General features: G+C 50.1%; 1 protein-coding gene across 1 annotated transcript in view; it reads left to right on the forward strand.

The window, feature by feature from the left end:
- LOC142435625 (protein Shroom2-like) overlaps window positions 1–12,665 on the forward strand; it is a 72,949-nt gene that overhangs the window by 51,334 nt on the left and 8,950 nt on the right. The window contains 1 exon segment of the mRNA XM_075539846.1: window positions 9,935–10,192. Coding sequence (XP_075395961.1) covers window positions 9,935–10,192 — 258 coding nt within the window.

Consider the following 12,665-nt stretch of genomic DNA (forward strand, 5'->3'; position numbering starts at 1 on the left):
TCGTGATCATCCCACTATTCTGATTGGATTTTTAAGGCACATTAATGAGATAAACCTATTGCTGAGAGACCTTGTCCACTGACCACAGAGATTTTAAAACATACTTTGTTTGCTATGAACCACTAGACCCCTAGTAGCAATACTTTTCACTGACCCTGATATCAGGCCTTCAACAGGGAAATTTGTCCACTCTTGCATTTAGTGAAGATGGTACAACTGATGTGCACTCAGATGGGAAGTTCAGAGGGTCAACCCAGTGGCGCTGTGGAAGAAAGGCCTGGCTATCGGTTTCTGAAAAATTAGCCATGAAAAAAAAAAAACACACACACAAAAACCTGTGATAGTCCTCTAACTATACTCTGGCTCACATAGCCCTCCCGAGTTGTAATCACCAGGACAGCAGCTGTTCATCAATGTGAGTTTAATAAGAGATGGAAGGGGTCTTTGATAATTGTGCTTCCAGCCCTAGGAGATGGAACTGTTGGTCTTAGACCAGTGTGTTTCTGGGTGTAGGAGGTGAAAATGTTGGCCTCAGACATGTGTTTCTGGTGTGGGAGTTGGAAGAGTGAGTCTCGGGTGTGTGTCCTTTTGGGCCCAGGAACACGGGGCCTGGAGAGCCACCTGTCAAGTGTTTTGAAAGTGATCATTGATGGTTGTCTCTGCTGCTCCATGTGGTGTGAGTTCACTGTGCCTTGGTGGCTGTTGCACTGGGAGAGCATGGGTGTCTGTAAACTTAGGAGGCAGGAGTGCAGGATGCCCAAGTGCTGACCGGTGTCTCCTTGGTGCTGGTTTTGCTTGTTCAGGGACAACATGGGCCAGGACACAGTGCCCGGGGACCACAACAGCCTGGCCAAGCTAGCTGCTCAGTTAACAGGGAATGACTGTTGAAGGCTCAACCTTGTGGGGCAAGGTTCTGTGAAATGTGAGCACCCAAGGGCGGCTGCTTTGTTCATACCTTTCTTATCTGAAGAATTTCTCAAGGACAGGAACATCAGATTGTCTGGTGAATGCCGGCTGGGGTGCGATTTATTACACGTGTTTACTGCTTAATGTTGTAGCAGTCATTCCAACAGAGTTTCAACCTGTGAAAAGACACTGCATGGGATGCTGCTGCCTCACTGAGAATTGCTGTGAAGCATGAGCCCATCAAGGCACACACAGCTTGTTAGAGCATTCACTGGAGTCTCCCTTATAGGTGGATGGTAGACCACGGCCGGTGCCCAAATTTGGGCTGGAAATACTATTTTTCAAACAAATGAGCAAGGGTCACCCATCCCAAGACTGAGTAATATACTCGTTGAGCTGGGAGTGTCAGTATGTATGGAAGTGTGCACACAAGCCTCCATCAACAATGTCAGGTGAGGGTGTTTCAAAATGGAGTGGAGAGATGTGGTGAACAGCGGCTATGTCCCACAGACCCTTTAAAGCCCCTTGGTGTAGTATGGAGCCCTGGTGGTGTTGGGATTACTCAGTGGACTACTAACCACAAGGTCAGCAGTTTGAAACCACCGGTGCTCCGAGGGAAAAGATTTTGTGCTTCTACTCCTGTAAAGAGCTGCCATCCAACAAATGTACAAATGTGCTTCACACAATGGATGGATGGATTTTGTGAAAAGAGCTGTATGAGCCCCCAAAAATATTTTTTTTAAAAGAGTTGTCATCTTAGAGACCTGCAGGGATAATTCTACCCTGTCCTGCAGAGTCGCTGTAAGTCGGCATTGACTGGATAGAAGTGAGAATTTTGTATATTGGGGTTATTGTTAGAATGAGAAAAGGAAAGTGGACCCAGAGCGTGGGTTTTAATGAACAGGTTTTATTAGAGCTACTGTCCTGCCCAGGTGTTTAGAATGGAAAGACAGTGAATGGGGCAGGGTGAGGGGAGATTGGAATACACAGTGATGAGAGAACAGCCAAAAGTAAGAAAGGGAGAGCTAGAGACAGGAAGAAACAGTGGGAAGAACAGATGTGGGCCACATGAGAAGGTCAAGAAAGTCAGAGAGAGAGCGAACAAAGGGACCCACGTTCATAAACTTTTGGGACAGAAATACATCATGTCTAAAAGGAGCCATGCCTCACCCCCATTGGCTGGCCCTGGCACCACCAGACCTGTGATGAGAGGGGGGAAAGTTTCTGTGAGAAGTCTTGAGAAGGTGAGGTGTCACGTTGTGCAAGGTAGGGGGATGGAGAAGGGGCCAGGGATGCTAGCTGTGGCTGAGAACCCTGGTGTTCTTGCTGGACCGTTTAGTTATGATCCCAGATATGAAACAATGCCCATGAGCCCACCCAGACAGCAGTACATGGGCAAATTAAAAATGGAGGGAAGAGACAAGTCTTCCCTGAGGAAGACTTTCACATCACTTAGATGCCTAACCCCACCAAGGGGCAGCTTGCCTCCCACAGGGTTTGTGTTCCAGCCTTCAGAAAGGGAGAACATGCGTAACGAGTGCAGAAACTTCAGCAAGTTCCCCTTGACTAGGTGAGATGAGCACCACCGGTAGCAAGCATTGGGTGGAGAAGGACCTTCCTGTGTCTCCTGCTGCTAGGAGCTTGTTAGACATTGCTCTTAGTCGCTTTCTCATTGGCTCTGACTCACATGGGACACAGGAAACTGCTGCCTGGTCCTTCTGGCTCAAGGATCGCAGGGATGCCCAAGGCTGTGGATGTGGCCACTGTGCGTTTTGAGGGCCTTCCACCCAAGGTGTGTTTTAAGGTGGGTCTTGTAGCCATAGTTCCTGTCACCACCAAGCAGCCTTTCCTCATGGGTCTGGTAAGAAGGTAGGGAGCTGCTGGTAGGATTAGATGGGTCAGCTTTGAGTGGTGGCCACCCTGCTGGCCATAAGGCAAGGCATCTCAGAAGCAGGAGTGGGGAGAACCAACAGTGTGTCCTGAGATCCCTGATCATTGAGCCTCCATAATCCAGGAGACAGCTTTGATGCCAGAACAGCAGCAGCAGCACCAGGAGGCAGAGCCTATGCTTCCCATCCCACAAAACAAGTAAAAGCTGGGTGCTTTGGGCTTGTGGAGTAGAATGCCTCTGGGCATTCAGATCTGGAGGTGGAGTTGAGTGAGTTCAGGTTGAGGCTTTCAGCAGGGGCCTCAGGGGCATGTTTTATCAGCCCTAAAAAGCTGATTGGACAGCTCTACCCTGAGCCTTTCCACCTGTTAGCTTCCACAATAAAGCCCAGAATCCTGAGTTCTGCGTGGCCCTTGAAGCGAATTATAGAACCAAGTGAAAAGCAGGGCTGGACCAATAATGAGAGGAGTGATACCGGGAGAGTGAGGGGAAGGTGGGAGGAGAAAGGGGAACCGATCACAAGGATGGATGGATATATATATATGGATGGATATATATATATGGATGGATATATATATATATATATATATATATATAATCTCCCCCTCCCAGGGGGCGGACAACAGAAAAGTGGTGAAGGGAGACATTGGACAGTGAAAGACATAAAGATATAATAATTTATCAATTATCAAGGGTTTGGGGAGGGTGGGAATGAAGAACTGATACCAAGGGCTCAAGTAGAAAGAAAATGTTTTGAGAATGATGAGGGCAACAAATGTTCCCATCTGCTGGACACAATGGATGGATGTATGGTGATAAGAGGTGTATGAGCCCCCAATAAAATGATTAAAAAGAAAGAAAGGGAAGCAGGGCTGTGGGGATAACTGAGAAAGCACGTGCTGACACAGGTCAGGGCTCATCTGTGCATGCCCCAGCCTGGGTGCGGTCCTGGCCCACAGGCCTCTCCTTGGCTGATTTCTAAAAGCAGGTCTCCAGGACTTTCTTGCTTGTTTCTTTTCATTTGGAAGTTCTTTTGATACCTGCCCACCCTAAATGACCTTGCTAGTATTGAAACTGTGAAACAGGCTGAGCTTCCTAAATCACAGCAACATAGAAGACACTACAATGAGACAAGCTAACTGAAACCTGCTGCCATCAAGTCACTTCTGACTCTTAGGGACCCTAGATTGGGTTTCCCAGGCTGTCAATCTGTATGGGAGCAGACAGCCTCGAAGTACTCCTGCAGAGCAGCTGGTGGGTTTGAACCACTGACCTGTAGTTAGCAGTCCAGTGCCTAACCCACAATGCCACGAGGTCTCTCTCCACAAACTGACTGCTGAAAGAAAGCCCTCAAACCCTCAGGAGAGAAGCTTCAGACAAATCCCAGGTTTGGGGCACTCTGCACATCCCCACCAGCCCTTCTCGGAACCACCAAGGACCCCCTGAGAAGGTGCGTCCAGCAACAGTGGATTCAGCAATAACAGACCTACTGTTACTGCCTCGGGAGAAGGATGGGCTTTCTGCTCCGAGAAAGAGTGACGGTCTTGGTCTTGGAAACTCACGGGGGAGGCCTGCTCTGTCCTACAGAGAGGCTCTGAGTCAGAATCCTCCCAGGGCACTGTGTGAGCCTGCAGCTCTGGCAGTGACGTGGGGACGATGTCGCCCATGCTGAAGACTGGGTGTGAGCCCTGTGAGAAATCAATGTCCTGCCTTCTCAACTTTCCAGGAGAACTTGGAAAGTAACGCGTGTATGGCCTGAGAGATCCATTCTTTTTTGCAAAGTGGTACTTTTGTGCTATCAGGGAAGGTTTGTGCAGCAGCCAGTCATTAGAGCCCTGTCCAGTCATGGTGCCACAGTTGTCCACGGACACAGATGACAGTCCTCAGAGGTTTCCCTCTGGTGGATCTGGAGCCCTTTACTCAGTTTCCCGGACCCCTGCATTTAAACAGGAAGTCCTGCAAGATCTTTTCAGTGACTTCCTTTTGGCAGGCATCATCCTGACAGCCTTCCCCAGTGCCTGACCCTCGCTGCCGCTGGCATGGCCCAGGTGGAGAGGATCAGGGAGCTGGCCCAAGGTACAGGTGGTGCATTGTTAGTGACGTAGCCTGGACTGGCCAAACCGTGTGTGGCAAATGCTAAGCGTCGGGCCTGGGGAAAAGATGTAGACCCAAGGCCCCCCTGTTTGGCTGCATCAGTCCTGCCAAACCTACTCACCTGGCATTCCTTCTTGGTAGGGGGTAGCACAAATAGTCTCCTGGACAGGCGTGTGGAAATGCTTAGTGGCTATAACACTAATGAACCTGGCACCAAGTTATGCCACCAGTGGTCACATGGTCCACCATGGCTCATGTGGGCCAGTGTGGAACTGTTCTCCCCAGTTTTCAGACAGCGAGGTTTCTTCTGAGGTTTGTCTGGGTAGACTCAAACCTGCAGCCTTTTGGTTACCAGGGAAGCATGTCAACAGTCTCCCAGCAGGGACCCTAAGGATGACGTGGTTGTGCTCTTTGTAAAACAATGTTTGGTGGTGATGGGAGTTGGGAGGCGTCAGGTGGAGAGAGTGTCAAGTAAAATACCAAACCCTCTGCCATCAAGCTAATTCTGACTTACACCTACATACTTTGGGCTGCTAACTGCAAGTTCAAAGCCACCAGCCACTCTTCAGGAGAAAGGGATTTCTACTCCTGTAAAGAGTTAGTCTTGGAAACCTGTGGGGCACTTCTACCCTATCCTGCAGGGCCGCTATGATTTGGTATCAACCCCCTGGCAGTGAGTTTGGTTTGGTTTGGAGTGAGTTTCCCAGGCTGGGGCTCTTGCTGGGAGCAGACAGCCTCATCCTTTTCCCTCAGAGAGGCTTGTGGATTCAAGCTGCTGACCTTATGGGGAGCAGTCCAACACATGGCCACTGTGGCCCAGGGCTTCTTGAGGGGGTCAAGTGGTGCCCTTCACAGTTAAAAAGAATCAAGTAGGTGTTGTTTAAAAAAAAATCTGGAACAATAATGAGAGTAGCGATACCATGGTGGGGGGCAGCCGGGGAGGGGGAACTGATCACAATGATTGGCATATAATGCCCCCACCCTGAGTGATGAACAACATAAACATGGGTGAAGGGAGACAGTGGACAGTGTAAGATATGCAAATAAGAATACTTTATAAAATATCAAGGGTTCATGAGGGTGAGGCGGGGAGGGAAAAATGAGGAGCTGATATCAAGGGCTCAAGTAGAAAGAAAATGTTTTGAAAAGGATGATGGCAACATATGTACAAATGTGCTTGACACAATGGATATGGATTGTTATAAGAGCCATAAGAGTCCCCAATAAATGCCTTTTTAACAAATAGATTCTTGAAGTCACTCACTCATGCTATAATCGTAATCATATAGGAGATGCATAAAATAGCACCAGAGTTTTGTAAAGCCAACAAGAATTGGGAAGAATTGCTGTGGCTTGAGAAGGGATTGATAGAACCCACTGCCCTTTGAGTCGATTCCGACTCCTGGCCACCCTAGAGGACAGAGTAAGGTTTCTGACGTTGTCCTCTTTGCGGAAGCAGCCCCCTTCATCTTTCTCTTTAGATAGGCTAGTGGGCATGACCTAGTTAGCAGCCCACAACCTCCATGACTATGTTTAAGGTTGAGGCATGATATAATATGGCATGCGGCTGAAACCCAGGATTTGGTGGGTTGGGCATTCTGCTTGTGGAAAGAGGGTGGTGTCTCTGAATAACAGGGACCCAGCGAGGTCTTGGTCTGCACTGGGAGTGGTGGTCCTGGGGGCCCAAGGGACCTTCAGTGCAGGCCACTGCAGATGGGAGGTCTGAACGAGGTGGGGAACCCTGAGACCCTTGCTCTTCTTCCCAAGTGACTTATGCAAAGCACAGTTCTGGAAGCACTTGGCTGCTGGGTTGATGGATGAGATTCCTAATGAGTGTGTAATGACCCTGGGCATATAGACAGACACAGCTGGGGGCACTGGGTTGTCCTCTTTTCTTTATTGTTACCACTGTGCTGTCATGGTGGCTGTTGGCGGGGGCCCCACACAATGCAGACACATGAGTGGCTACCTTGGGCTTCCACAAGGAGGCGTCCCCCCACCCCGCCCATGTGTCGCCCTGCAGTGGTGAAACAGAGACAGGCAACCGGCCTTTGGGTGCTAGGAAGACAAGCTTGTGGGAGGGTCGGCTTTGACGTCACTGGAGCCTGTCGGAGGGCAGAAATCACCCCTGTGAAATGACTGGACATAGGACTGGACCCACACTCTCTGAGGCCATTGGTTTGCAGGAGCTTGTCCTTTGGGAGGTGTGGGGACACAGACAGCAGTAGGGTACCTCAGGCTTCACCCTGGAGCTGAGAGAGACCCCAAGGGAACTGGGATAGGAGCAGCTGAGCACGCTGGATGTTGCTAGGGGCTTGTCACCAGGTTTTGCTCTGGCTCTGGAGGCAGCTGCTTACCAGCCCCTGGTGCAGAGGCTGAGGCCCCCTGCAGAGATGGTGTGCTTTGTGCTCTGGGGTGGTAAGGACTTCAGGTGGCCGACCCGACCCGGTGCTGACTGCCCTGGAACATGGCATGCGTACGCACATGGTGTCATGTGGGTGTGCGTGCAGTCTCTGCAGCTTTTGTTTGAACTGTTGACTGGCAGTGCAGCGGGGCTGGGAGGTGGCAGCACTAGCCTCCTGTCTCCCTCCCCACTGTGGCTGATGGCTCCAGGCAGGGAGAGCCGCTCTGGGGCTGGGCTGCTGCTTGCTAGCTGTGCATATGAGTCTGCAGACCCGCCTCCCTGCAGACTAGCCACGAAGACATCACACACAGATCTGCCTGCCCTTGGCTCTCCCTCAGTAGAAGCGGCGGCAGCAGCAAGGAGAAACAGGCATGCTGTCCACTGCAGCCCTGAATGAGGATGTGCTAGAGAGAAAATGGTGAGTTAGCTGGCCTGAGTGAACCAGCAGCTGAATCAGGTGTGCCTCTCTTGTCAGGTGGGCTGGGCTGGGGCTCAACGCAGCCTCCAGGAGATATTGGTGCAGAAAATGGAATCCATACTGTCCTCTGCCTTTTCCTAAGCCCTGATGGCCCTCACTGGTGACGGGCTGGACATGGGCCCTTTACTCCTTCAGATTTTTGATGCATGTGCCTTTTAGCCTTCTATTGTGATGAAGGAAACGGGCAGTTGGGTTTGGCCTGTCTCTGAATGCTGGGAATGTGCTGGCTGTGCTCAGTGAGGCAGCTTTCTGTGTGGGGAGAGTGCCGTTTTCACAAGGAAACTGCTGCCCGTGGCTGTGGACACACACATGCACTCATACACACACATGTGCACGCACACCCAGTGTGCGTCTGTGTCGCCCAGCTCGTGAGATGGGGGTGGGAGGGTGGGTGCATATTGCAATGCATGTGCTGGCTGCTTGGAGAAAGGTTTTCAGAAATCTACCAGGCAGTGGTTTCATTCTGCAGCCTGCTGCCTCAACCCAGTGGCATAAGATGTAGAAAGTGAAGGAGTGAATGAAAAATAGCATTTTTCAACCTTTTGTGTTCATCAAGGGGAGGTTTGGTGCAGAAATGATTGAGTGGGGACATCCTCCTTTGCCTTGCAAACTGACGCCGTGAGGGTGCATTCTGCTCAGTCTGGGCATCTGGGGCCAGAGGAGGCTGGGAGGAAAGGGTCATACATGCCTGCGCCTTCTTTTGTCATGCAGATAAGAAAAAGCACTTGCACACCCTCTCCTTCCCCCATCTCTCACCCACCAGCGTGTGCGTGTGTGTGTGCATGTGCATGTGTGTGTTCTTGCTCGCTGGCACTCACACATGCACACGTTTTCTTTTTTTTTTCCCCAAAAAGTGAATAGTTTAATTCCATTCATATGAAAGTCAAAACTGATATAATTTATGGTATCAAAAGTCAGAAGAGTGGTTATCTCATGAAGACAATAGCAACGAATAGAAAGAGTGAGAAGGGATACTAGTTTGTAATACTCTAGCTTTCCATCTTTATAAAAACTCATTAAGTTATACATTTAGGGTTTGTACACTTTTCTTCTTGTACATTTTACTTCAATAAACAGGAAAAATGAAAAATATGAAATTAGCTCTATAAAAATCAATTCCAATTTCAAATACAGCAATACTTCTTGGTATATTATATAATCATCTCTAAGTTAAGTAATTTCTACAGCATAATTTTCAAAAGTAATAAAATCATGCAGAATACATTCCACAATGAAATTTGGAATCAATAACAAAATTTCTAATATTTGGAAGATAAAGCACAAATCACGAACAAAATATTCTTTAATGAATGATATTAACACATTAAGACTGCTGGATGCAGTGTTGAAATATTGCTGAATGGTCTAAAATCATTAGTGAGCTTCCACATACTTTGAAAATGCCATCAGGAAGAGACCAGTTCCTAGGCAAGGGCAAAACACTTGGTAGAGGTATCAGTGAAAATGTGATGGAATGATACAATGGCTACAACAAAAGAGTTCAAGCATGACAAAAATTGTGGAGATGGTACAGGATCTGGCAGTGTTTCATTCGTCATACACAGGGTTACTATGAATCGGAGCCACTTGAGAAGTCCTAACAAGAACATAGGATCACTATAAGCCTAAAATTGTTCTAGACCATTCTAAACTGGAACAGGTAATTAAAAAGGACTCTTGTAAGATTAGGTTTAGCATGTGGCTATATGCATGGACACATGTCAAATACCTCAACTCCCTGTCCCCTCACTCACAGACTTCCTCATCTTAGTTATCTCAGCAAGAATTTACTTGTCCCACATTATTTTCCTTCCATTCCATAGAGAGTCGGATTATGATTCCAAGGACCAAATCCCCAGAGATGGTGGTAAAGGAACCCATGTGGCTCCTTTATTGATGCTGCAGACTTGAAATTAAGTGGAATTCCAGACAGTAGGGCTGGCCCTTCTGCCTGAGTTTCTGTTCTTTCCCTCCAGCTTGCTGCACGCTACCTGTTGGCAGTGCTGGTATTGCTGCTCCCGCTGCTGTGTTTCTGTGCCCGGCTCAACCTCCGTGGGGGCTTTGAATGCTGCAGTCGGGGGCTCGGCATGGAGGGGAACGCTGAAGCATAGCTGTGTTCACACTCTCGCTCCCGACGCTCCAAAAACTCGGCCGCCTCCAGCAGGCGCTGCACGTTGATCATCCGCACCCGCTCCATGGGCCCCGCGGGCTGCGGCTCCGGCCTCTGCGCGCCCTTGCCCGCGCCGACAGGAGGCGCCGCAGGCGGCTACCGGCCGGCGCTCCTCCGGGGCATGTGCGGCAGGCGGGCGGGCGGGCCGGTCCGGCCGCGGCTCGGCGCGCTCTCCGCCGCCCCCCGCCCGCCGCCGGGCCGCCCCCACCGTGCCCGCCTCTGCGCCGGCAGCCCATGCACACGTTTTCAAAGGCATGTTGTACAGGCATCCCCTCATTCACAGAGTCACCAGCAGATCACTCTGGGGTCAAGTTTCACATGGGGGCCCAGAGCAGGTTTCACATGGGGTCCCTGTCCATAGTCACTGTGTATGCAGCATGCAGACTGGGTGCCTACTGCCAACCATATGGCCTTGGATGCACAATTGCTCCTGCTGCTCTGGGCAGACACTGCTCTCGGGCCACTGGCACATGCCACTCTATGACAAGCATTTCATGCTCTGCCTCTTCCTCTCGGTATGGGGGATTCAACAGTCCTGAGTGGGGAAGCTGGACAAGCTCCCCATGATGCCCCACTCACCTGTTCCTGGGTGGACACTGGTCTGGAGCTGACTTTGCCGGGGCCAGCTCAGTTGCCACCACATTCTCGGGAGATGTCAGAACTTCCTGGAGTGGTGCAAGGAATCCTCAAGTTCTTTAAAGAGTCAACTCGGAAAGATCTCTGCAGAAATCTGCATAAATTCTTCCTTGCTCACAAAGTCTTGCTGCATGCATATGTTGGGTCTTTGGACCAGGGCCAAGGGGCTCATTTTGCATTCCAGCAAAGTGATTGAAAACCCACTTCTCCCACCACTGAGTCCATTCTGGCTTGAAGTGTCCCCACAGGACAGATTGGAAAAGCTCTCTAGGGTTTCTGAGGCAATATATCCCCATACTACAGGCTGCCACATCCTAGAACCTCTGCCGGGCTCAAACCACCAACCTGTTGGTTAGCAGCTCGGCACTTAAGGCATTGAGCTATCCCATACTAGCCTTGATCCCAAAGATCTGAAAGTTCAGCATGGTGGAGGGCCTGACTTAGTACCAGAGGCCACAGTGACCATCTTGTACAGTCACACCTGTGGTCTGCCAGTGGCAGTAGGCTGGCGGGTGCAAGGAGAATAGCGAGTATTGGGAAGTGCAGGATGGAAACCTATGCCATCTGGAACCTTGGTATGGTTCCAAAGCCACCTAGCCTTCCAGACCCCTGACCCTCCCTCAAGTCTCGGGTGTGAGTGACACTTGTCCGAGTGGGTGGCATGCTTGCCATATTTTTGTTAAAAACACAGCAGTTAAAAAACAAAACAAAAACATAGCAGTAGCTATATTGTTTCCCTGACCTCCAGAAAAGTTGAGATTCTTCCCTAAAGAAGCCAGGAGCATGAGTTTCTCCTAAAACCCTGGACTCAGGCCTCCTCGGCTGTGCTGAGGTTTTGTACATGGTGTGCTGTCAGCCTGAATGGGAAGGAAACACAGACATGGGCATCACACACACACACACACACACACACACACACACACACACACACACACAGTTTTGGGTACCCCTGCACAGATGCAGTTAACTTTTGTCATTGGGCTACATGTCCTGCCATTGGCCTTTATTGATGTGATTGTGGGGAAGAGGGGGTTAGGGGATAGGAGGGGTGGACCGTGTCTTTGAGGGCTCAACCCACTCAGGGCTTCATCAGTGAAGACTAAGAAGCCACTTGCTGGCAAATTAGGTTCTCTGGGGTATAACTTGGCTAACATTGGTTTTATTTTAAGACAGAAAACAGTGCAAGCGGCTCCATTGGAAGGCCGTGACAGGTAGAAGAACTTGGGATTGCAGGCAATGTTGAACACTGATACACAGGCACCTAGTCTGTGCAATCGAGGTTGCCACATGCTGAATCTGAGCCAGCTTGGTGTGTTTGGGAGATGGCTGCAGTCTCACGGGGGATGCTCCATGGCTGAATGTGGATCAGTTCAGGGAACACTTTCAGGGTTTGGGGCCCAGTGCATTTGTGATGGAGGGAAACTGCAGAACCGCATGACTTTCTCATGACTGATAGCCACAACATGCCCTGTTCTAACTAGTTTTTAATGTGGTTCACAGCAAGGCTTCCCAGAATGCCCCATACGTAATGGTAACTATGTATCTCCGAAGTCTCATAAACTCACATAGTGCTGACTCCTAGTGAGCACCTGGGAGTGTCTGAGACTGTAACTGTTTATGGGAGTAGAAAGCCCAGTCTTTCTCCCTCTGAGCTGCTGCTGGTTTTGAACTGCCTACCATGTGGGTCACAGTCCAATGGAAACCACTGCCCACCAGGACTCCCACAAAGTCCCGTAAGTGGACCCAGCCTTGTAATTTTGACCTGTGTATTTAAAGTTGGGGTTTATATGAATGTGGTGCTGCAGCTTCCCAGCCTGTGGTGGGCCCACTGAGATTGGTCCTTAGGCACTCTGCTAACCTGACAGAGAAGCCGCTCAGGGTCACCTTTCCTCCAGATGACAGACTGGGTGCCTCTCTCCCTCATGTAGACCAGGCTCCTCGGAACACCATCCGACGAGACCAGAAACCAGATGCAGGACGGGAGGACAGAGGGAGAGGGGAACCGGTGGGAGGCAGGCAGAGTGCCGCTGCTGCTACAGACTGCAACTGGTGCAACAGAACACAATCGGTGTCAGTTGTCAGATGGAAA

This window comes from Tenrec ecaudatus, chromosome Y (assembly GCF_050624435.1).
Source record: "Tenrec ecaudatus isolate mTenEca1 chromosome Y, mTenEca1.hap1, whole genome shotgun sequence".
NCBI classification, from domain to species: Eukaryota; Metazoa; Chordata; class Mammalia; order Afrosoricida; family Tenrecidae; genus Tenrec; species Tenrec ecaudatus.